Source organism: Saimiri boliviensis, chromosome 12 (assembly GCF_048565385.1).
Source record: "Saimiri boliviensis isolate mSaiBol1 chromosome 12, mSaiBol1.pri, whole genome shotgun sequence".
Classification (NCBI taxonomy): Eukaryota; Metazoa; Chordata; class Mammalia; order Primates; family Cebidae; genus Saimiri; species Saimiri boliviensis.
The window spans coordinates 89607188-89630730 of NC_133460.1; the positions used below are offsets into that span (position 1 = coordinate 89607188).

The following is a 23543-nucleotide window of genomic DNA, read 5'->3' on the forward strand; positions in this document are numbered from 1 at the left end:
GAATCTCCCTGAACCCCTTTTATAGACAGACAGAATCAGGCCCACTTCCTTTTTACCCTTTTAGGTCCAATTCTTTGAATGATCAGAGTCATCTCTGGATCAAAAGCAAGCTTATCATCTGATCTCTGGGTGGCCTTGGTTGTGAACAAAGCCAGCTGGCCTGTGCCTGACCTTGAAGGAGGACAGATGTGGAGCAACAACTGTCAATAGCCAATTAATTCCTCTTGGCATGTTTTTATTTCAAATGCAAAGCACTGTCAGGATTAAAATAAATGCTGCCACTTACAGGGATGCATTACGTTAATAACTTTTTTCCCGTTGCTTGATCCTATAATTCCCCTCAACTCAATGGATAAATACTAAGCCCTCCTCTGGGTGATAGGAGATGCATTGTATATTGTTACAAAAACTAAAGTAAGCTTCCTTTTTTCCCCCCCTTTGCTCCTCTCCCCTCCCTCTATCCCTAACCCCTTGCAGGTCATACTTATCCTGACAAAGCTGTATGACTTCAACCTGGGCAGCGTGACTGAGAGTTCACTTTGGAGGTAAGTGTATTAGAGATTCTTAAGGAGCCACCCTGCCTTGGCTCACATGAGAAATGCAAGCCAAGCAGTTGGGAAGTGTGGGTTGGAAAGAACCGAAGATCCATCCTTTTCCTAGAAGCCCACATTAATGCTCCAGGTGGAACTTTTGGCCCCCACCTGTGAATTCCCTTTCTGTTCTGCTTATGTCTTTTGGGACCTGTTATACATCTGCCCTGGCCCTCTCATTGCTTCTGGGTTTTTGTAGTGTCTCATTCTACTTGAAGAAGGTGGGGTCTGGCTAGAGAGATCAGACAAACATACACGAGAGAGTGAGGAGAGGTTCTTGATCAGGACGCCTGCTGTAGGAGGGATTCTTGCTTTGGATGTGAGTCTTGGGCAAAGGACTGTCTCCAGCCCTTTGCATCTGTGAGATTCTGTGGTTCTTGAGAAGCCAGTACCATGGCGACAGATACATATGGGAAGAGATACAGATACAAGTCCACATGATGGTGTTCTGATCCCCAGGCATTTTTGCCTTCAGGGGCCTCTTTCCCCATAAAATAATATTAAAAGGTCTGTTTTACCACTACATTGGTAAAAAGACAACTGCATTAATAGCATATATTAAAACACTTTTTTCAGCTTATTCATTCTTTAGATTTTAAGATGAAACATTTTTGGGGCCTCTGAAAGTATTGTGAGCCTAGCTGCTGTACCTCTTGTGCTTAGTGGATAAGTCAGCCCTTTTAGCAATGCTTGTGCCCACAGGACAAAGGAAAACGGGATGTCCGTGAGTGAAGTCAGAGAGGACTTTAATAAAGCTAGGAAACTGGGAGTTTCTCAGGACAGGGAACACCCATGTGTTACACACTCTTAGGTATACTTCCTCATGGAAATATGCACTTATACGATCACACTGACATGCAGTCACACTGGGCGACAGCGGGGTCTCATCAGGCACTGGGGAACTTGGTGCTTCACCCTTTCTGCTAGGTCCATGAGACTTGAGGTGTTGTGCATTTTCTCCCATTTATCTTGTGATGTGTCAATACTGGAGAGGAAACTGTCACAAAATACCATGCATATGGCTGCATCATCATCCCTGCCCTAAGGTTTTCCTGGGGTTTTGGAGCAGAGGGGACTGGGCTGTGAAATGCTTCTTCATCTTACCTGTTTGTTTGTAGAGAACTAGGCAGAGCTTTTCTCCAGGGAAGAGGGAGCAGTCACAGCATCTATTAAATATTTAGGGGTTAATTGCTCATATCGACTGAGGCCTGCCTTAATTTTCACATGGTGTCTAAAACCTAATTTTGCTGTTCAGTGAAAATTGGCAGAGGTATAAGTAACCAGCATGCCTCTAATAAATGAAAGCATGACTATTTCTACTCACACAGTACTTCCCAGGGAATTAGAGCCTCAGAAACATTCCTTCAAGCCCAAGCGCAGTGATGCTGTGTGATACTTTAAGCCCCATTCCTGTGGTGTGTGCTTGGTCAAATCATGAAACCAGCCAGAAAGTTCTATCTTTATATTGGAAAACAGCTATTCCTGGTACCCCATGTTGCAGAAAAGGTTTGGCCATTTCTAGGAGCAGGTCAGGCAAGTATAGGAACCTAGGCCAGTTGCTTAATGCTAGACACCTTCAAGTTATAAAGGGTGTTTCTCGCAATTGTAAGCGCCAGAATATTCATCAGCATGTACCAAGAGAGTGCATAGCTTGGTGTCTATAAGGGTATGCTGGTGTTCAATTGCCAGGATTGAAGTCCCAGTTTGCCCACCACGAAGCTGTGTAATTTTGGGCATTTTACTTAATCTCTCTATATTAGTTCCCCAAGGCTGCCATAATAAACTACTACAAACTGAGTGGCTTAAAGCAACAGAAATGTCTTTTCTCACACTCCTGGAGTCCAGAAGTCTGAAATCAAGGTGTTGAGGCCACGCTCCTTCTGGAGGATCTAGCCTCTTCCTGGATAAACCAGGATGACTTTATCTTGAGACCCTTTACTTAATGGCATCTGCAAAGACTCTTTTTTCAAATAAGGCTCCATTACAAATTTTGGGGGTTAGGTTGGGGACACATATCTTTTAAGGGAGTTTATCATTCAACCTGCTTCACTAAGACTGTTTCCCTGCATATAAATTGGGGATAGCACAGAACATATCTTTGCTCTAGCCACATTTTCCTTGCTGTTCCTCCAACACACCAATCACACTTTTTCCAAGAGCCTTTACACTCAGATTTTTCTTCTGCCTAATGCTCCCAGGTGCCAGAGTGGACACCTTAATTCCTTCCCCTCTGATCGCAGGTCACCTATCATGAGGCCCTTCCCCAGGATTCTACATTTCATCACTTGGCTACATTTTTTTTCTTATTCCTTATCACTGGTTGACATGATAAATATTTACTTGTTGGTTTGTTTGTCGTCTTCCCACACCTACTCACATCTAAGCTTGTAGAGAGAGGGAATTTTTTTTCACTTTAATTCAGTGCTGTATTCTCAGCACCTAGAAGAGTATCTGGCACACAAGCGCTGCTTAATAAATGTTTGCTTCATGAATAAATTAATGAATGGGTTGTTTTAAGGATAAAGTGAAATAAATGTAGAAACAGTCCAATAACTCACATGTAGGAAGTGCTTACTTAGTTGTAATTATTAATGATCATCATAACCCTGTGTTTGGATAGTTTTCATCACATTATTTACTCTGTTTTTAAGGATCTCTTGCTTCAGAGGTGCATGTACAGGAAATGATTAGACACCAAGGGGGTGTAGTCTGTGTTCTCTAGGAATTAGCTGAGATCTTTGAGGATGAAAGTCTAGGGTTGGGCAGGGTAGAAAAGTGATTTAGAATGTTGTCTCTTGTGCTAGTTGGGAGGAATTGAAATACCAATTTCTATGTAGTCAAAGATATTCTTTTATAGAAAAGATTCTCCAAGCTGGGTGTTGGCATGAAGGGAGGGATGCAGTTTGGCAAGGGGAGAAATGTCCCCACCACAAGGCAAAGTCCGGGTGAGGCTGGTCTGTGGGAGAGGATGGAGTCAGACAGGAGGCAGAGAGACCAACTGAGTGCTGGGCCAGGTCGGAAGGATGTGGGGATTGGCCAGGTTCACAGAAGGGGCCCAAGCAAAGGGAGTTACTCAAAGGGAGTTTACAGATCACAGATTACATATGGGGTGACCTTTTGGGGATTTGGAAAGCTGGTAGGTATTATGTGCTTTCCCTGTTGATCAGTATCATATATGAGTATATTTTGGTATTAGGTTTCTGGAGGTTCATGGACCTGATAAAGCCCAGCTTAGGAAACCCTGGATAGAGTGACTGACAAAAGGGACTGCTCCTAAGCTTTCTGGGGGTTCCCCTGTTTGCTGGGGCCTCCTCGGCAGTCTTCTACCTTTTTACTGTCTTTCCCATGAATATTCTAAAGATCTGTATCTCCTCTTTTCCTGTCTGATAATGATGTGTTTTATAGTTAGAGCCCAGAGCAGTAGGATTTCCCTTCCTAATACAGTGTGCAGAGAAAAGAAACTAAATGAAACATGTAACCTTTTAGCTTCATGATTCAGCCTAACATGTTTAACCAAGTTGAAATTGATTTGGTGATTCGTGTTCAGTGTTCTGTACAACCAGGAAGCCTGAAACAGCAGTTGCCATGACGAGATGACACCCCCTGTCAGGTTGCAATGTGATGCAATGATTTGCCTCACTGGATTAATAATTCAGAGGCCATCTACTACTAAATAGACAAAAGACTATTTAAAAGCATTAAGTTGTCTAGCAGTATCTTGTGCCCTTGTGACATTCTTTCTCAAATACCTTGGTGTTCTTCTACTGGTGGTGGTCAAGGTTCTTTCTCTACCACCAACAGGGTGGTCACGTAAATTTGTCATTTAGCACAACCATCTGTTGTATCCCTTAGTCAAAGAACACTTCACCTGTAAGATATCATGCTTAGAGAATTAATGAGGCCGGGGACTGACTTGTTTGAAGGACGCAGGGCTTTCCCTGAGTTACTTGAGTAATAAGGCTGAGATTAGGAACACTCCCTGGCTCTTGATCTGAGCCTCCTTCCACGGTGTCATATAGTCATTCTCAAGAATGGAAACTCTGCAGCTAGATAGAGATAACCCTCCTATTCATGTCTCTTCCATTCCCAACAAATGTAGCCTCTTGTCATGTGGTAAGCTGGTGTCATGGACTCAAAGGGAGGACCACATTTTTCTCATTTCCATGAGAACTGCATATGGTGCATGGCTTGGTGCCATATTTATGCCCTCTGTGCTCATAGGTGCATGTGCATTTCTGTCTCCCTTGGTGGCATTCATGGTCCTCAATTAGGGAAGAAGGACATCACTTTTCTCTGGAAGTGGAAACTCTGATAGTACCAATTAATCCACTGCTTGAGGTTATTAAATATTTGCTTTTGAACATATGTCCTGGTCAGGAATTATGTTTCTGACTGGTAAATCACTTCTTGGACTCATTTCTTTATGTCTTGGACATGATCACTTGAATGAATAAGCAAATACAGTTTTTTAAGAAACTTTAAGTTACCCCATTTTGGAGGGAAATGAGTTTACAAGCAATTTTCCAGCTTCTGTCTGTCTGTCCCAAGCATGACTGTTCATCAAGGGTCCCTGACTGATCAGCTTCAGAACAAAATACACATGGCAAAGGAACTTCAGGTGTGAGGTCACCACAGGTATGCGGTCGGTCCCCACAGGTACAAGGTGTCTGCAGGTATGAGGTCTGTGCAGGAGTTGTTCTCTGGCTACTGGACTAAGGTCCTCACAGAGGTAAATGAACTTGCAGTTGTCTAGGCATGAGAGGAAACAGGAATCATTTGCAAAGGATGATCCCCTTCAATTAGTAGACCTTGGTTCTTCACTTCTCTCCTCTTGCTTTATTGTACCCACCCTTAACCCAGCAGTATGGGAGCCATTTTGCTATTAGAAAAGCAACAAGACTGCACAGCCATTCCTCCTGTATGCCTGGCTTCAGGACACACCATAATTGATTATGATGTGTATGGAGAGGACAGACTCCCAGGCACTTCCTGCTGGAGACCTTCCATGACCTACCTACCTGGCCTGGAGATTCCTCCTCTGCTTATAGCTAGCTTTATATCCTTACACTGTATTGGTGATTTGCTCCTAGCTTGTGAACCTCTCAAGGGCAGGGACCATGAGCCTTAGTTGTTTCTGGATCATTGACAATTCCTGGCACTTCAACTATACTAAATAAGGGTTTGGAGACCTGATGAAAGTTTTCAATAGCCCCCAACCAATCCCAGCACCAGCCCCGCCTTTCTGTGTCCCTTTCCTTGTATTGAGTTGTCTCATACTCCTGCCACTTGGGGATTCTGTGACTTTTCATCTGGTTCACAAGCTGTTGTCTGGACTATTTATTTCCTCCCTAATTGTTGTGTCAGTGACCTTTCTTGGGGATGCTGCTTTTTTAAATAGAAAATGGAGACCTTTTGAATTTATTAATTTTTTGTTTGCCAAGAAAACCCTGATAATAATTGCTAAGACTTCCCAGAAGTTATTAGTTTACAAATTTTAATGACACTCATGATTTATTTATGCACTCCCCTCCCTCTACAGCTGCTCACCCCAATTCCTTGGTGGAATTCCTGCTGAATCTGAGTGAATTAGTGAAAACAAATCTGCAGATTGGAATGACATTTTTTGCTAGGTTGTTAATTAAAAGCCTTCCATCCCATTCGCTAGGCTCTTCATATGTGAGGTCCCCAAGGCTGGGCTGATATAAGCTGTGAAATCCTCCCTCTAGAACTGGGATGGTCTCCTATTTGCTTGCTGTGGTAATCAATCTGGTGGAAACTACTGAATGGGTCACAGAACTTTCAACTGAACAGATATTAATTGAGCATCCATTATGTAAGCAGCCCTTTGCTCATTGCTGGGAATGCAAAGTATGTCATGATTGCTATCCTCAAGGAATGTTTCATTTGGTTGGAAGATAAGATGAATGTACATGGGAAATAACAACAGGCATATGCAAGAATATATGCATATCCACAAAATACAGTGCATTCTGCAATAACTGGCTGTGCTCTGGAAATACTTATATTTTTATTATTATCACCCCACTTCATTCCATAAAAAATACAAAACAATTCTAGGAATGAATCGGAGAAGAGAACAATATGGCAAATAGATTTTGTTTTGCTATTTAATATATTTTATCCTATTTTTCCATTAGGATGTGTGAGTTTCTTAAAAGGAAAGATGGCTGGGTATGGTGGCTCAAAGTGCTTGTAATCCCAGCACTTTAGGAGGCTGAGTCAGGTGGGTCACCTGAGGTCAGGAGTTCAAGACCAGCCTGGCCAACATGGCGAAACCCCGTCTCTACTAAAAAATACAAAAACTAGCCAGGCATGGTGGTGGGTGCCTGTAATCACAGCTACTTGGGAGGCTGAGGCAGGGAGAATTGTTTGAACCCGGAATGCAGAGGTTGGAGTGAGCTGAGATTATACCACTTAACTCCATAGTGGGCAACAGAGTGAGACTCCATCTCAAAAAAAGGAAAGACTATTTCAAGTACTGGTAGTTCCCATGGTTCCTAGAAACACCTGATGATAGATGGGATTGCGTATATAGTGTTTGAAGGGGGTGGGTCTTGGATTCATATAGCCTGGATGTGAGTCCCAGCTCTATTGCTTACTGGCTATACCATCTTGAGCAATGTTTTAATCTCTTTGAGCCTCAGTTTACTTCTCCATAAAAATAGAATGATAATAAAGTCTATCTCATAGTAGGTTTTGTGGGAATTCTGTGAAATAATGCATGGAATGCAAATGTTGTCAATTTAGTCAGTATTTAATATAATAATATGGTTTGTTCATATACCACTACCCTGTTAGTCCAGCAGCCTCAGCCAGGCTCCAGATGACAACTGTGCTGATACCTTTAGGAGGATGGGGTACAGAACAAATCTGGACTCCAGACATGCCTGGAAATGATACATTTCTACTTGAGAGAGAATATTCCTGTCTTCCCTTTTATGTCCTCATCTGTGTTTAGGAGAAGGTGAAGGTTAATATATTTCTTGGTTTTCATGCACCAGATGCTGCCACTGCTGCTGATTTTGGGTACAGGATGCAAAGTACAACCTGATTTTCAATTTTCTCAACCTAGCGTTAACTCAGTCTTTATTGGTTTTCTTTTCATGCAACTTTTGGAGGATCTAAGCCCATTGAAGAGCTTTGCTGTCTCCCAAGTAATTAACATGGGAGGCAGGGCGGGGCCACGCATGTTTCTCAAACTTGCTGCATCCTCAGAATTACTTGTAGAACGTGTTAAACATCTAAATTTATGGGTCTTACCCAAGAGATTCCAATTTAGTAAGGTTGGCCATTACTCAGGAATTTATTATTTCAAAAGCTTCAGCCAGCTGCAGTGGCTCACACCTATAATCCTAGCATTTTGGGAGGCTGAGTCAGGAAGACTGCTTGAGCTCATGAGTTTGAGACCAGCCTGGGAAACATGGTGAAACAGCATCTCTACAAAAAATGTTAAAAAATTAGCCAGGTCTGGTGGCACGTGCCTGTAGTCCCAGCTACAGGGGACTGAGGCAGGAGGATCCCTTGAACCTCAGGAGGATGAGGCTGTAGTGAGCTGAGATCAGCCACTGCACTCCAGCCTGGGTGACAAAGTAAGATTCTGTCTCAAAAAGAAAATAAAAGCTCCTTGGTTGATTCTGATCCTAGGTAGGATTGAGAACCACTGAACTCACCCAAGGAAACTTGGGTTCTAGGCCAACCTCTGTTACTAATTAATCAGATTACTCATGCCATCCTTCTGTATCCTCACAAATAAAGGTATTACATGAAACGATCTCTCAAATCTTTCGACTGTGAGTCCACAGTCTCTGCTGTCCTGGAAAGTCAAACAGGAAGCACATACAGTATTTATGATATCCAAAAGATACATTTCCTGAGCTAACGGCACTGCTTCTGAGTATAGCCACCTTCCTTTATAAAATCTGCTGGTGAATTTGCAATCCAAGTGTCAATAAAATAACACACTCTGCTAACTTGCTGTTCACTGATGGATATTATCCAGTTGGCAGACATTAGCCAGAGCACCTGTCCAAACTACTCAGTTTAAATTCATTAAACATAGGGAGCATCATGCAATCTATGAAAGTCTTTGTTCTGAAAAAAATAGAATGAGAAATGAGTTTGCTCTAAATATTGGGACCTCAGACATCTTACTTTGCTAGAGAATTGAGAAATGAGAACACTGGAGAAGCAGATCTGGATTTCAGATTTAATGTTTCCTATTTATTATGGGAAAGAGGGCTTCTTTTTATGGCCCAGTCTCTTCTTTCACTAGTCAGGACCACAGCATGCATAAATCTAGATTTTTGTCCAGTGGCTGAGAGAATGTAGCACTTTTGTATGGATTGTGTCTGTGGATTGTTATTTTATGTTGTTTTCCCTTTCCTCCAAATGCAGTACCATTTTATCGCAGTCATAAATAACCCTGCCATTTGGATAAAGGGTGTGAAATTCTGCTCATCCCTGTCCACAGACTGAGCTCCCTCTCATTTCCTCAGCAGTCAATTCATTAGCCTTCTAATGATGTTAATAAGGGAACAGGATCAGACAGTCCCTTCTAAAATAACATTTATAAGTGGATGCATTTCCTTGCTCTCTAAGGTAGGCCTTAATTTATTTCCCTGCCAGATGTCCATATGTGTAAAACTATGATAGGTGGGCCCTTGGAATGTGGTTTGAAGCAAAAAAAAAAAAATTTAATTCACACAGAGCCTATTTTCAAGTTTATAGGAGAGTGATTTGACATACCCCATTCCTGCTTATATATATATAACGACTATAAAGATTAGGCAGTCAAACTTTCATAGTTACTTTCTCATCATTTGGTGGCCAATTACTTTATTGGACATAGTCTTTAAATGTCATTAGGAGGCTTCTGGCAAATTCCCTGCAAAGACCACTACGTTAGACATTATCCGAGGGAAAAAATGTAAACTGATGAAAGACTTCTTCCTGTTACACGTCTGTGAGATTTCTTTATACGAATTACTGAGCTTAGGAAGTGTTTCATATATTAATGTTGCTTCCAAATGTTTTGTGCCCAAGTTAAAGCTAAAGCTGTCTTCCAATACATAAGGTTTTTCATGTAAAAGATTACCCCCTTCACTGCTATTATTCTCTTAAACTTGTATACTATTTGTGGTCACTGTCCACATGAATACATGACAGTTCTCATATTTCTGGGAGGAAAGTAAGGCCTGTGTAATCAAACATTCCATTTCACAGATGCATCATCTGGGGCCCCTAGTGGGTTGGTGGTCAGTGATTTCAGATCTGGGGCCCCAACCTGGACCTTCCAGTTCTCAGCAACCCCTTGTTCTTGCTGTCATGTTGTTAAGCACACTTTCCTGGCCTTACTGATTTGACAACCATTCATGTTTCATATGAGATCTATGGCTGAGGGACTAATTTGGGAATTAATAATGGGTTTCCTTGGATATATTTGTCTGATTTTCAGTTCAGGTGGATTATGAGAATTGCCTGGGAAATTTAAGAAAATTCAGTTTCCTAGGCCTTATTCTAAACCTACTGAATCAATTTCTGGGGTCAGGATCTATAAACTTAGAGTTTTAAAGAACTCCCCTCTTGATTCTGATACGCCACTGATTTAAAGCACTTTATAGCCATCTTTACTTCTAAAATGTCATTTGCTTCTAAAGTTGCTTTGGGTAACTCACCTGCAGCGTACCACTTTTCCTACCACCCATTTTTCTTGCTGCTAGCTCAGAGTGATGAGTGTAATCATTCAAGCAGAAATCCATAGTTGTACCCTCGTCTTTATAATGACAACCATAAAGGTTAATAATTGGAATGTGCTCTGGCACTTACTAATGAGCTCACATTCTGTCAGCATCAGGGCTGTTTAATTGGGCAGTTAACATTGATCTTAGGGAGTGGTGCCTCAAGAGAATGGTCATGAGGTGCTGCTCCCCTGGAGTTGTGCATGAGATAGGCCTTATGAGAGTGAGTTGGCCACCAGGAATCTAGGTTCTAGTGGGGATCATAGGACACAAAAACTGGGGAATAGTTTCCAAATGTCTTTTGAAGTCTTTCTATTTGTAAAAGGTTTTGGATTGCAAGTAACAGAAACCATTGCTAACTTAAGCAAGATACAGGATTTGTTAGAAGGATACTGGACTGGTTCAACATTTGGAAGAAGAGTTGAACAACAAAACCCCAGCAATGACAAAATTCTAGGCATCTCCAGCAATCATAGCAGCTGAGTGTCATGGATTTACTCTCTGGTGAGCTGCTTTCAGATGGCAACTGCCTTCTCTGAGGTTTAAATTCATGGAGGAGAAAACTGAAGAGAACACTTGAGTCAAGGAGTCAAAGCTTTAACTGTATTCAGTAGGTGAGAGTTTCCTGACCCAGTTGGCCTCCTTTTTCATCTCTATGCATAGAGAGACTTGGACGATCAGCAGCAGGGCAGGGAAGGGTTCTGGGAATCCCAGACATCACAGCTACCATAGGTTTCCTAATGGAATCTAGTGTACAGGTAAATTAAATATGTACATTTTTAAAGAACATCCCTCCGATTTTAGTATGTATTTAAGAGACCCTCAGTTGTGTGTGAGAGAATGTGCTAGGAGCTTTACTCATAAATACCACTTATGAAACCTGGCAAGGGTTTTCCCCCATATTGGTAGATGATGACCCAAAGGTTCTTGCCACCAGTGGGCAAAGGAGATGAAGTTTGACCTCAGGTCTGTAAAATGCCAAAATTCATGCTTGTCTCACTTGCCCATTGCTGTCTCCCCAAATAACTTTTACCTCCCAGTTTGGTTCCTGAACATTGTCTCAGCCCTGGACGCTCATTTCCACATCTGTTCTCCTGAACCATAGACAATGTACCAAAGTCCTAACAGTAGGGTCTTCATAAATGAAGATGATATGATTGGTCAGATACAAACTCTAAAATTTTTTATTTCTTATAATGCCTTCCTCCCAACCCATTCCCACACCAAGAGATGCAAGTAGAATGCTCTTAATCGTTCACAAATTCTCCATTCCTCTTAGGAAAAGTGGTGGTTGATTATAGACTATTGTCTGGGATGAGTGTGCCATTTGTGTTCACACTTTTTTAAGTGCAAACTATATTTTGATAATTGAATATTCACAGGCAGTTCTAAGAAATAATATAGAGAGAGTAATAAACATTACTCAGTCCCTGTGAATATTTTGCAAAACTACAATATAATATCCCTCTAGGATATTGACATTGATATAATCCACCAACTTTATACAGATAATCTAAGGTTTAGTTGTACCCAATTTTGTTGGGTGTGAGTTTTTGTGGGGGTTTGGAGGAAGGTAGGTTTGTCTATCTGCCCTCATAGTTACGATGCTGAACTGCTCTATCACCACAAGAATTTCTCATCTTGCCATTTTATAATCATGCCTACCTCCCGCACCCAACTCCCCTAATCACTAAACCCTGGTAACCACTAATCTGTTCTCCATTTATAAAATTCTATTATTTCAAAAATGTTATAGAAAGAGTCATACAGTATATAACCTTTTGAGATTGCCTTTTTTCAGTTTTTTTTTTCATTTAGCGTAATTCCCTGGAGATTAATGTACTTCTTTGTGTATGAGTAGTTCCTTTTCATTGATGAGGAGAAGAGTATTCCATGGTATATGGATGTATGACAGTTTGTTTAACCATTTATCTGTTATAACACATATAACAGTGGTCTCCCTCTATACATCTGTATGTTTATATATATACACATATGTATACGTATATCACACACACACACACACACACACACATACACACGCACGCACAAAATCAGAGGCCCGTATCTAAATTAGAGGAATAGATATGTATATATAGAGAGAAAGATAAGAGAGAGGGCAATAGAAAGGGAGAGAGACCACTGTTACATGATATTCTGTAAGAAATAATAGAATTTTAAAACAAGGGCATAGTAGAAACATATTGATTTGAGCTTTGGAGGATCAGAGAATTCTTATGCCAGGAGCAGAATATGAGCTAGGCCTTGAAGGGAGAGAAAGCCTTTGACGAGTGGTGTGAGGTGATGGGCATGCTAGATAAAGAGTATAGTTAGATTAAATTTAGGAGGAGAGAATGTTTAGGGGAAATCCGGCAAATGGTCAGGAGGCAGTGGAGTTAAACTGTGAATGCAGTTCAGGGAAGCTGAGCAAGGAGGAAGCTGGATGGGAAGTGAAAGCCACATTGTGGAAGCCTTTGGTGCCCAAGGTGGCAGTTTGGAATCTTTTCTGTGTGGTAGGGAGGAAAGAGTAAAGGTCGTAGACAGATATTGTAGAATAATTGCTGTGTTTTAGAGAGATGTGTTTAGCAAGGGTGATTTAGAATGGGGAGAAATTGTAAGCAGGGAGGAACAATTTGCACAATGTTATGACATTCTTATTGCTTTTTCCCAGTCATTCATTCATTTAATTAATTTATGCATTTATGTGTTTGCTTGTTTGCTTATTTATCTGCCAACCCTTGTAGAATCCAATGATCTGATGTTCAATGCATCTGAAATAAGGAAGGCAGGAAGTCTAAGTTCAGAGCTTCCTTGTTTGAGGGGAAACAAAAACAACTTCCCCAGAAGAATGGAATCTCTGGCTTCCCATTGTATAAACATGGATTCTACACCATTGGGGTTAGGTGTGCTGACTGGTGTCACTGAGTCTTTCCTGGTGAGGGGCTATCAGGTACCAGGCTTTACTGGCATACTGTACCCAGAGAAAGATCAGACAATCCGAAAATATACAGTCTCCGTAGGGAAACCAGGCCTCTTGTAATGGTGGGGCAGAGGATAAAGGAAGTGACACGACTTCTTAAACTTATCCCATTTCATTCCTCGCTGTGGCTGTCTGTGAGGATATGGGTGGTGGGTGGGGGAGCATTGTAACAATGAAAACTGAAGAATTTGGAACTGGACCTAATTCTAATTTACTTTGAAACTTTGATGCTTCATATTGGCATCCTCTTCAAACCCATCCGCTTGAATGCTGTAAGCCATGAAAATGGAGATTTCATCTGTTCAACAATGAAGAAACAATGAGTTTCCAAAGCTCTAAATTTTTGTCTTTTGTGAATATTTAAATTCCTAAGTAATAATTTCACTAATAAAAAATATTTTTCCGCAGTAAAAAAAAAAATTTCCTAAGCTTGTAAAACAAAGAGTACTGTTAAAAAATATCAATCATCTAAATTCCATTCAAAACCATTGTTATATTTTGGCCTGTGCATACTTACATATATATGTATTTTTACCCATTTATCTTTACCTAATTGAGATCCTCTTGATTTTCTTCTTATTTTTATGCAATGTTTGACTAAAACTGTTATCAAAATATTTGGCAAAAATAATTTTAATGTTTGCATAATAGTGTATTGTTCCATAATTTACTCAAGTATTCATCTGTTTTGGAGATTTAGATTGTTTGACAGGTTTTCACTACTTGGAAAATGTTCTGATGCATATCTAGATACTTCAATCTTTGTTTTTATATGCATATAGAATTTTTTTCCTTAAGGTAGACTTTTAGAGGATGAATTTTAAGACTCTTAGCATACATTTTCAGATTTGTAGGTTATGAGACGTCTACATTTCTAAAAACGCAAAAAGAAGTGTACATTTCTTAGACGTTTATCCTGGAAAAGCCAAACTCTGAAATTAGAAGAGAAAAATTCACTTTGTGTGTGTGTGTGGGGGGGGGGGTGTATATAGCACACATTCATTTACATGCTTTAGGGTACTAGTTTACCTAAAAGTATTGTAAAATTATGAGAAGACTTGGATAATGAAATCTCTGGAAATCATGCATCTCCAGACTCAAGGAAGAATGTGTCTCTCTCCTGGTGACTGAAAATATCCAGGTCCATCTGATCTATAAAATGGAAACAACAGCAGCATCAATAATAATACTTGCTTACACTTCCCAAGTACCATGTGCCAGGTGCTAATCGAAATGCTTTACATATGTTTAACTCATTGCTATAATAAATCAGGGAAAAATAGATAAGTACTGTTACCCCCATTTTACAGCTGAAAAACCTGAGGGGCAGAGAGCTTCAGTAACTTTCCTGGAGTGCTTACTAGGTGGTTGAGCTGTGACTTGGATTTAAGCTCTCTGATTCTAGAGCCTGTGCAATTGAGCCTCTGCAGGATAGTCCCTGAATAAGACCTGGCCTCAGTTGGAGGTTGTCACTGGGGCTCCCAACAGTGTAAGATCTACAGTCCCCTCAGTGGAAGACCCTGGTGCAATACCTCATGTGAAGGGTGAAGAGTAGGATCCACTTCCTCCTGGCTGAGACCCAAGACTGTTCCAAATGCACTGCCTAATATGGCTTCATCAAGGCGAGGTGTGTGGAAGGTTCCAGTCTCCTTCCTGTAAAGATTTGGAATAGGTCTCAACTCCCTGTCAATTTCCTTAATAACTACTGAGGGACTTGTCAAACAGAAGCTTACCTGTTCTGTACCTGTCATACTTGTTACCTGTACCTGCTTAATGCGCACACCCTTGGGAGTCTCTGTATATAGAGGTGAAAAGCATGCTCTCTGGCCCATACCACCTGGGTTTGAATCCCAGTTATGCCACTTTCTAGCTGTGCACGTTAGGCAGTAACTCCTTTGGGCCTCACTTTCTCATGTCCAAAGTGCAAGTGATAACAGCTGGGCAGCTGAGCGGATGTCCTGAGTTAATAATGGTAAAGTGCTGGAACAGTGATGAGACTTATAAGCACATGTTCTGTCTATAGGGTTTGCTTCCATTGCTGTCAGGATTGCTCTGCCTTTTGTTCTAATCCCTCAGGACTCCAGTAAGGTCTGCTGACTTTGGGCACTCATTCCTGTGTTTCCCCACATCCTCAACACATGCCTCCCCTGACCCTGCTCCTTTGGTGCTCGCCCTGGTGTGGAGGCGGCCTCTGATCCAGTTCTCTCTGAAGTGTCACAGGGAAAGCACGAAGAGTGAAACAGCAGGACCTCACCCAGTGGGAGGATCAGGGAGGATGTTCCCAGGGATGTCAGCCTGCTAGGGCCACCGTAACACAGTACCACAGACTGGGTGCTTCAACAACAGAAATGTATTGTCCCACCATCCTGGAGGCTGAGTCCGAGATGGAGGTGTTGATATCGTTGGTTCCTTCTGAGCATGCATCTCCCCCAGCTCCTGGTGGTTTGCTGGCAATCTTTGGTGCACCTTGGGTTGTAGAATCATCATCACCTTACCTCTGCTTTTCTCTCCTCATGTGTGCCTGTATTCAGATTTCCACTTTATAAGACTACCAATCCTATTGGATCAGAAGCCCATCCTACAGCAGTATGCCCTCATCATAACTAATACATCTGCAACAACTTTGTTTCCAAATGAGGTTACATTCTGAGATCTCAGGGTGAGTTCTTCAACAGGTGAATTTTGAGAGGGTGGGCACAATTCAAATCATAACACTGGGGAAGTGCCCAGAGTTGGGGCTGAAGGATGAGGAAGAGTTAACCAGGAGCTGAAAGGTTGGGGAAAAAAGAGTGCATAATGGTACATGGACCATAGATCTTTGCACAGGTCTGACTGGAATCTTTCAGTGGTCCACATTCCCGTAAGTGTGGTTTTTCAAGGAGCCAGAGTAAGTCAAGGGTGAGGAGAGAGTGGTCCAGAGTGTGGGAGGTGGCACAGGACAAGTCCTGTGGAGTCTTGTCAGCAATTTTTAGCAGTTTAGGTTTTACTTTGGGCACAGTGGGAAATCATTTTGAGCAGATAAGTGGCATATTTTAATGAATGTTTCAAAAATTTATTATAGACGTTTTTATTACTGATTTGTTTTAAGAATGAAACTTTTCCTCCATTTTGTTCTCTACTTGTGTTTCCTTATATGCACTTTCTTTTAATATATTTTGTAGTTTATCTGTTGGGGACTTGTTTTCCTTATCATTTGTATGTGTTTTTAAATATGCATAAACTGAATTTACGTGTTTTTAAATATCATGCATTGTTGAATCAGATGCCAATATTCCCCTCATTGTTTTTTTCCCTGTTATCGCGTTGTTTCTCATAAAGTAAGGGATCAGGAAGTGTTATTTATATTTTGCAAACAAATCTGCAAAAATCTTAATTTTTAAAAGTCACATTCCTTCTTAGATTCATTTTTTAAGATTGAAGAGTTCCCACCTTTTAAATCTATTCTTACACTGCAGGAAATTCATCCTTGAGATGGGAAATGTGTGCTAAAAATTGTTGAGGAAGCTGTGACATTCATTTGGGGAAACATCTGCTTGTTTTGTGCTCGATTATCTCATCAAATCCTCCCCAAGTGGGTACTGTTATACTCTTCCTTTTTGCAGAGGGGGAAGCTGAGGCTTTAATAAAATGTGTAAAGTCTGCTGAGAGACATCCAGGTGGATTTGGATGATTAACTCAAATAGGCAGGCCCTGTTACCCAAGGAGTTTCTCAGCTGGAAGCTCTGAGTGGTTTCTTGGGTGGCCTCCACCCTCTCACTTCAGAGCTTGGAACCCAATTATCAGGGGGAAGCTATGATGTCCCTAGCAGAACACATGCTTCTATGGAGCTGTTCTAGCCAGGCTACTGCCTTGCTTTCAAACACCTCTGCCTTTACTGATGCCATGTCTTGCTCTGGAATTTCTTCTTCTCTCCTCTTACCCATTTTTAGGACGCAGCGTGTGTTCTGTTTTCTCCCATAGCTGTTCTTGAGCATCCTAGCCCAGCACCCTCTCACTTCTTCCTTTTGAGTCCCTTAGAATCTGCTTTTCTACTCACTCATCTGCTACCCGGTCTTACTGTGAACGATGTCTTGAGGTTACCCATAGCACCTGGCTGTGTTATATGTGCTCAGTAAGTGTCTGTCGGGTAGAGAGAGGAGCAGGATCCATTTAAGTCTCCTCGATCTTGAGGTTAGGAGTCTGTTGAAAGCCTGCCTAGGTTTAGCAGCCACAGGTCTTTCAAGCATCAGGTCGCTTCCTGTGGACACTTGGTTGTTGGTACCCTGTCTGCTCCTATCCCTAGCTTTGCAATGATGGTGTTTTCTGCTCTGTCGCAGCTAGATGGTAGAGGATGGAGGGCATGTGCTGGAGTACAGCCAGCAGTTGACTGAGAATGGCACATGTAGAATGCCACAGTTGTCAAAACTCACTGGCTGTTTTGAGGCAGTTGCCAGATTGCCTATCAGGGTTGTCAAGGGACATTTCCAGGAGATGTGAGGACAAGTGAGGGCATTATGTGCTTGGGGGTGGTTATCATAACTGCTAGCATATATTGAATAGCTACTGTGTGCCAAGAATGAGTACTTTCCAATATTATCCTAATCTAAACCTCCTTGCCTTGATGGCAAGATGTTTAGAAAAGTACTGGGTATGACATGAGCTGAATATGATACTTTGAGTGTATAGGGATGTAGTATGGTTTTCTGGCTTTGCTATTTTTTTCAGAAATATCAGAAATTGTTACATGTTTGTAAAAGCCTTTTTTTTTTTTTTTTTTTTTGAAATGGAGTCTTACTCTGTCGTTGAGGCCAGAGTGCAGTGGTGTGATCTTGGCTCACTGTAACATCTGCCTCCTGGGCTCAAGCGATTCTCCTGCCTCAGCCTCCTGAGTAGCTGGGACTACAGGTGCATGCTGTCATGCCCAGTTAATTTTTTTGTATTTTAGTAGAGATGGTGTTTCACTGTGTTACCTAGGCAGGCTGGTCGCAAACTCCTGAGCTCAGACAATCTGCCCTTTCTTGGCCTCCCAAATTGCTGGGATGGTGCAAGCCACTGTGCCCAGCCTAATTTTTTTTAAAAGATTTTTCTGTGCTCGGAACCCATGGGAGTAGGGGAGAGCTTAGTGTTATTGCAGCCATAGCCCTGGATCTTCAATGTGCATGACCTCCCTGGGGTGACTGGACAAATATGGTCTCAGGGGGCCCCATCCAGCCTTAGGGATCTTAGGAAGCCTCAGTGACCTTTTATGTGCACTGGCACCAAACCTACACTCAGTCTCTTCAGGTTTCAGCTCCCTGCCATTGCCAGTGTATACCTGGAGTGGTGCCTGGTTAAGCTTCAGAAAACTTGTCCATAGGGTGTCACAGGGTGATATTTTTGCCCCCTAACGGCCTTTTTGTGTGCTGTGATGGGCAACATCAGCCAGTGAGCTCTGGACCTGGTAGGTGCTCCAATGTCTTTGCATCAGAGACAGGCTTGGACCTATCATTTGCTCCTTGATTGTCCACTATTAAAGCATGCTGGTTCTGTATACTTTTTAATTAGTGCAGGAAGAATTAGGGTTAAGGGAGATTTTCTTGGCTTGTCTACTCGCTGAATACCATTCTCATAAGAGCTCTCACATCCTTGTTTTATTCTCATTAAACAGATTCATTCCTAGAAGCCTACCATGGCCTAGGCACCATGTGAGGAACTAGGGATTCCTGGGATGGGGACAGGATAGACCCATGTCCCTGCTCTTGTGGAGTGGACAGACTAATGGGGACAACAGACAGCAGATAAGTACACAATAAGCCAGCTAATAACTAAATATAGCTAGTGCTGCAGGGTGGTGTGGTAGGAACTGTGTGGGCACGGGAGAGAAGAGGAGGGTATGTTTTTTTTTAAAGTGTTCAGCAGAGACCTCCCTGGAAGCAGGGATGGCATTAGGGTGAGGAAAGTGAGATGCCCAGTGTACAATATTTAAGGAGGCATTCACTCTTAGGTCCTGCAAGTGCATCCTTAAAATTTTGCACCCTACATGCCCTGCTTGCTTGCCTCATCCTAGTCCCAGTCCTGCCTAGGAGGTGATATTTGAGTTGGGACCTCAAAGATAATAAGGATACAGGCCTTCAAAGGCATGGTTGAGCATCAGCTAAACAAGTGAAGATAGTGTTTGCTGCGGCTCATTTCAATGTGGTGCAAAGATATCTGTGTAAATCCTGTAATTGCCAAAATTGACCCATCAATGTTAAAGACCCTTTTTAAGTGGATCATTTTCTTCTTTTACACAGCCATCAAACGCAGCACTAATGAGGGGTGGTATTCATCTTGTTTTTACAACCTTGAGCTTCTCTGTATTCATTAGCATGCAGAAATCTGACTCCCTGTGGTTTCCAGTAACAGAGGCCCTTATCCTTGCTTTATATTTTCATATACAATTGTTTTTAATTGCTGAGGAGCCTCATGGCTCATCGCAGGTGGTTCCATTTCCACCTTCACTCTGACTTCTGAATGCTTCAGGGGTCTGTTCTCTGACTAAGGGAGAATGTCTTGGCTGCTGTCTTGGGGAAATGTCTCTTTATAAATAACATGTGCAACTATAGACTATTAATTAAAAACACATCAACAATACTAATACATCACTGAGAAACACCACATGGCAAAGTTCCAAAACTATGAGCAAAGTTCTAACTCCTGAGCAATGCATTGACACATTGCTCTTTCTAATGTGGTCTGTAAGACAGCTTCCCTGACGGAATCTTAAACTAGTAAAAAGCCATATTCTCATGGGACTACCCACCTCCCACACTTCATGTAGTTTTTAAGAGATTCTCACTTTTACATCTTTCATTTCAGATAGAGGCCCCCTTAATCAAGCTGGTCCATACACATGGCTTCCAGGCCAGGCTTTGTCCAACTAGTCCAGTGATAGCTCCCCTGGCTCTGTTTTCCTCATGGCATCTCAGCCAGTGGCAGGATGAGATTCTATGTTTGATTTTCAGCAGGCTCAGTCCTGTGGCTATAGGAAATAAGGGCCTCCTTTATGGCACACATAGACACCTTCACATCATTTATATGGAGCTTGATGCTGGGAATTTGAGTCCCTAAGCTCATCTTTTTTTTTTCACCATTTTTTCTAGCAACATTAGAAGAACTAGCCAACCTCATTATATTTGTTAGTTTTCTAAAAATGCGTGAAAGTATCATATACACAGTCACACAGCTTTTTTCTTTGTATAAGTGGTTGATTAGGTGTATCCAATGCAAATATTTTGCATGTCTCTATTACAAGTTCAGTTCATGCCATGGACTGTATCAGTATTCTTTTCACTACTGGCAAGAGTCATTAGCACCTTTACATCTAATCAGATTAGAAAGCTCATTCCAGAAACACCAGAACCAACTGAGAAAACTCATTTTCTAGAACCACTGCATTTCTGCTACTAAAATATATATTAGGATTCTCTGGAGAACCAGAACCAATAGGATGAATATGTGTGTATGTGTGAAATATATTATAGAAATGTATATTTATATGTATACAAAATTGGATTATGTGATTTTAGAGGCTGAAAAGTTTCACAGTGTGTAAATTTCAGTCTTGGTCCAAAAGCCAGAGTGTCCAAACCAAGAGTGTCAGTGGTGTGAGTTCCATTCCAAGGACAGGGGAAGACTAATGTTGAAGATTAAGCAGTCAAGAAGAGAGACAGAATTCAACCTTCCTCTGCCTTTTTGTTATATTCAGGCCTCTTCATTTGGTTGGATGATGCTCACTCACATTGAAGAGGACCATGTGCCTGACTTAGTATACCAATTCAAATGCTAATCTCTTCTGGGAATTCCCTTACAGACACACTCAAAATAATGTTTAACCAGGTATCTGAGCATCATGTGGCCCAGTCAAGTTAACACACAAAACTAAGCATCACAGCATCTTTCATATGGACCCTGCAGGCACTGTTACCAACTATTTCTTCTGAAACCATAAGTAGAACACATCATAATCCATGTTTAAATGTGCTAGGTTGAACAGGACTCTGTAATCATTTGTAATCAGGACTCTGTTGGAATATCAGGATGCATAATTACTGCACATATTGTAAAGTGCTGGCTACCTGAGTTCTCCCTACCTGAGACATCCTTCTGGCTAGGTTGTCAGCCATTCACTTAAATACCTTTTATAGTGAAGGCCAAAAGACTGCAGGCTGCTAGCCCTGAAGACCTTGGAGACTAGAGCATCATCATTATTAGCTACAGCAAGTAATTTTCCATCACTGTACCTTGGTTTCCTCATTGTCAAAATGGACATAATGATGGCATCTATCACACAGAGTTGCTGTGAGGAGTAAATGAATGAGTAGATATATGGAAAGATATATATGTTGGAATAATGTCTGGCATAGCGTAAGAGCTCTAGTAATGCTCTCTACTGCTGTCATTATCATTATTTCTGTTCTTACAGAATTGATGCGTGTCAACAATTCTCTTAGAATGGTGCACATTTTACCATATTTTTTGTCATGCAGATGAAATATATGTAAACAAAAGCACATATTTAAATTAATATTTTGTTTTTCATTAGTGGTCTTATATATTGGTCCTGTACCTCTCGGCCAATCTTAATCTTTAGGAAAGAGAAACACTGATCCACTTTTAGTAAATGACAATGAGTAGAGAGTCATTCATTCATTTGTGCATGCATTTATGCAACAGGTATTTATTGAGCCTTTTGTGCCAGGCTCTATGCTAGCCTCTTAATGAAAATGACAGATCATTATTAGTTTAGTTAATTTTTTTTTTCTTGTTAAAAATGATTGTATTGGTCGGGAGTGGTGGCTCATGCCTGTAATCTGAGCACTTTGGGAGGCCAAGGTGGACAGATCACAGGGTCAGAAGATTGAGACCATCCTGGCCAACACGGTGGAACCCCATCCCCACTAAAATACAAAAAATTAGCCAGGCATCATGGTGGGCATCTGTAATCCCAGCTACTTGGGAGGTTGAGGCAGGGAATTGTTAAATTGGGGAGGCGGAGGTTACAGTGAGCCAACATCACACCACTGCACTCCAGCCTGGCAATGGAGCAAGACTCCATCTCAAAAAAAAATAAAAATAAAAATAAAAATAAAAAAGAAACTATTATTTCAAGAAAGGGTAACACCTAAAACTGCCATCCACCCCTAGCACCTCAGTGTGAGGGAAGGTTTGGAGAGAGACTTTTGAGGGAGGACTGGGGAAAGGATGATGGGTCAGTTGTTTTAGGCCTGAGGATAGCAAAGGACAAAGGGCAGGTAGCTGAGAGGGTAGATCTCAGGGTAACCAGGGGAGTGGAGGGAAGGAGAAACAGCTCATTGGAGAGGGAGAGCCTGGCTGTGACATGGTCAATTTCCCATGTTGTATGTGACCTCGCTGGGCTATGCTCTGCCTGATTTGAATGGGGGAGGAGACATCCACATTCTCTTTTTCTCTTATCCCACTACCTGATTTCAGTGTCTTTCTTGGAAGGAATCTTCCAGTGGACCCACCTCTGATGCATCCTTCTGACTAGGTTGTCAACCATTCTCTTGAACATCTAGTGGAGGCCAAAGGACTAAAAGCCACGAGCCCTCAGGAGCCTAGAGATTAGAGCCACACAAAGCACAGGAGTGAGCAGAAGCACAGTGGCAGAGCAGCCCTCCATACTGCAGGGGCGGGGGTGATCCTCTGCTTCAGGGTATGAGTAGCTGGAGAAGCAGCAAACCAGTGTTACCCAGAGGAGCCACTGGATGAAGTCATATGAGAGATGACTGTGTGTCATACACTATTTGAAAATTACACATGGGTTAACTTTTTTAATTCTCACAGTAATCCAAGAAATGAATACTTGAATTATATCTGTTTTAAGACAAAGAAATCAATGCACAGGGAACAGGGGTCTCTATTGTGACTTAGAACTTGAAGGATGGGTAGGATTTAGTTATACAAAGGGAAAAGAGGGAGCTTTCCAGAAAGAAAAGTAGAAAGGCCTCTCTTTAAACTAGGAGTACAAACCAATTTTTTTTTTCTTTTGAGATGGAGTCTCACTCTGTCACCAGGCCGGAGCACAGTGGTGTGAGCTCAGCTCACTACAACCTCCACCTCCTGGGTTCAAGCAATTCTTGTGCCTCAGCCTCCCAAGTAGCTGGGATTCCAGGCACACACCACCACACCTAGCCAATTTTTGAATTTTTAGTAGAGACGAGGTTTCGTCGGGTTGGCCAGGATGGTCTCGAACTC

At 41.7% G+C, this 23543-nt stretch overlaps 1 protein-coding gene across 1 annotated transcript in view; it reads left to right on the forward strand.

Moving 5' to 3' along the window:
* Positions 1–23543, forward strand: part of SORCS3 (sortilin related VPS10 domain containing receptor 3) — a 616572-nt gene that overhangs the window by 200623 nt on the left and 392406 nt on the right. Inside the window, exon 2 of the mRNA XM_003922497.3 lies at positions 478–545. Within this exon, the coding sequence (XP_003922546.2) occupies positions 478–545 (68 nt within the window). The remainder of the gene's footprint in view (positions 1–477; positions 546–23543) is intronic.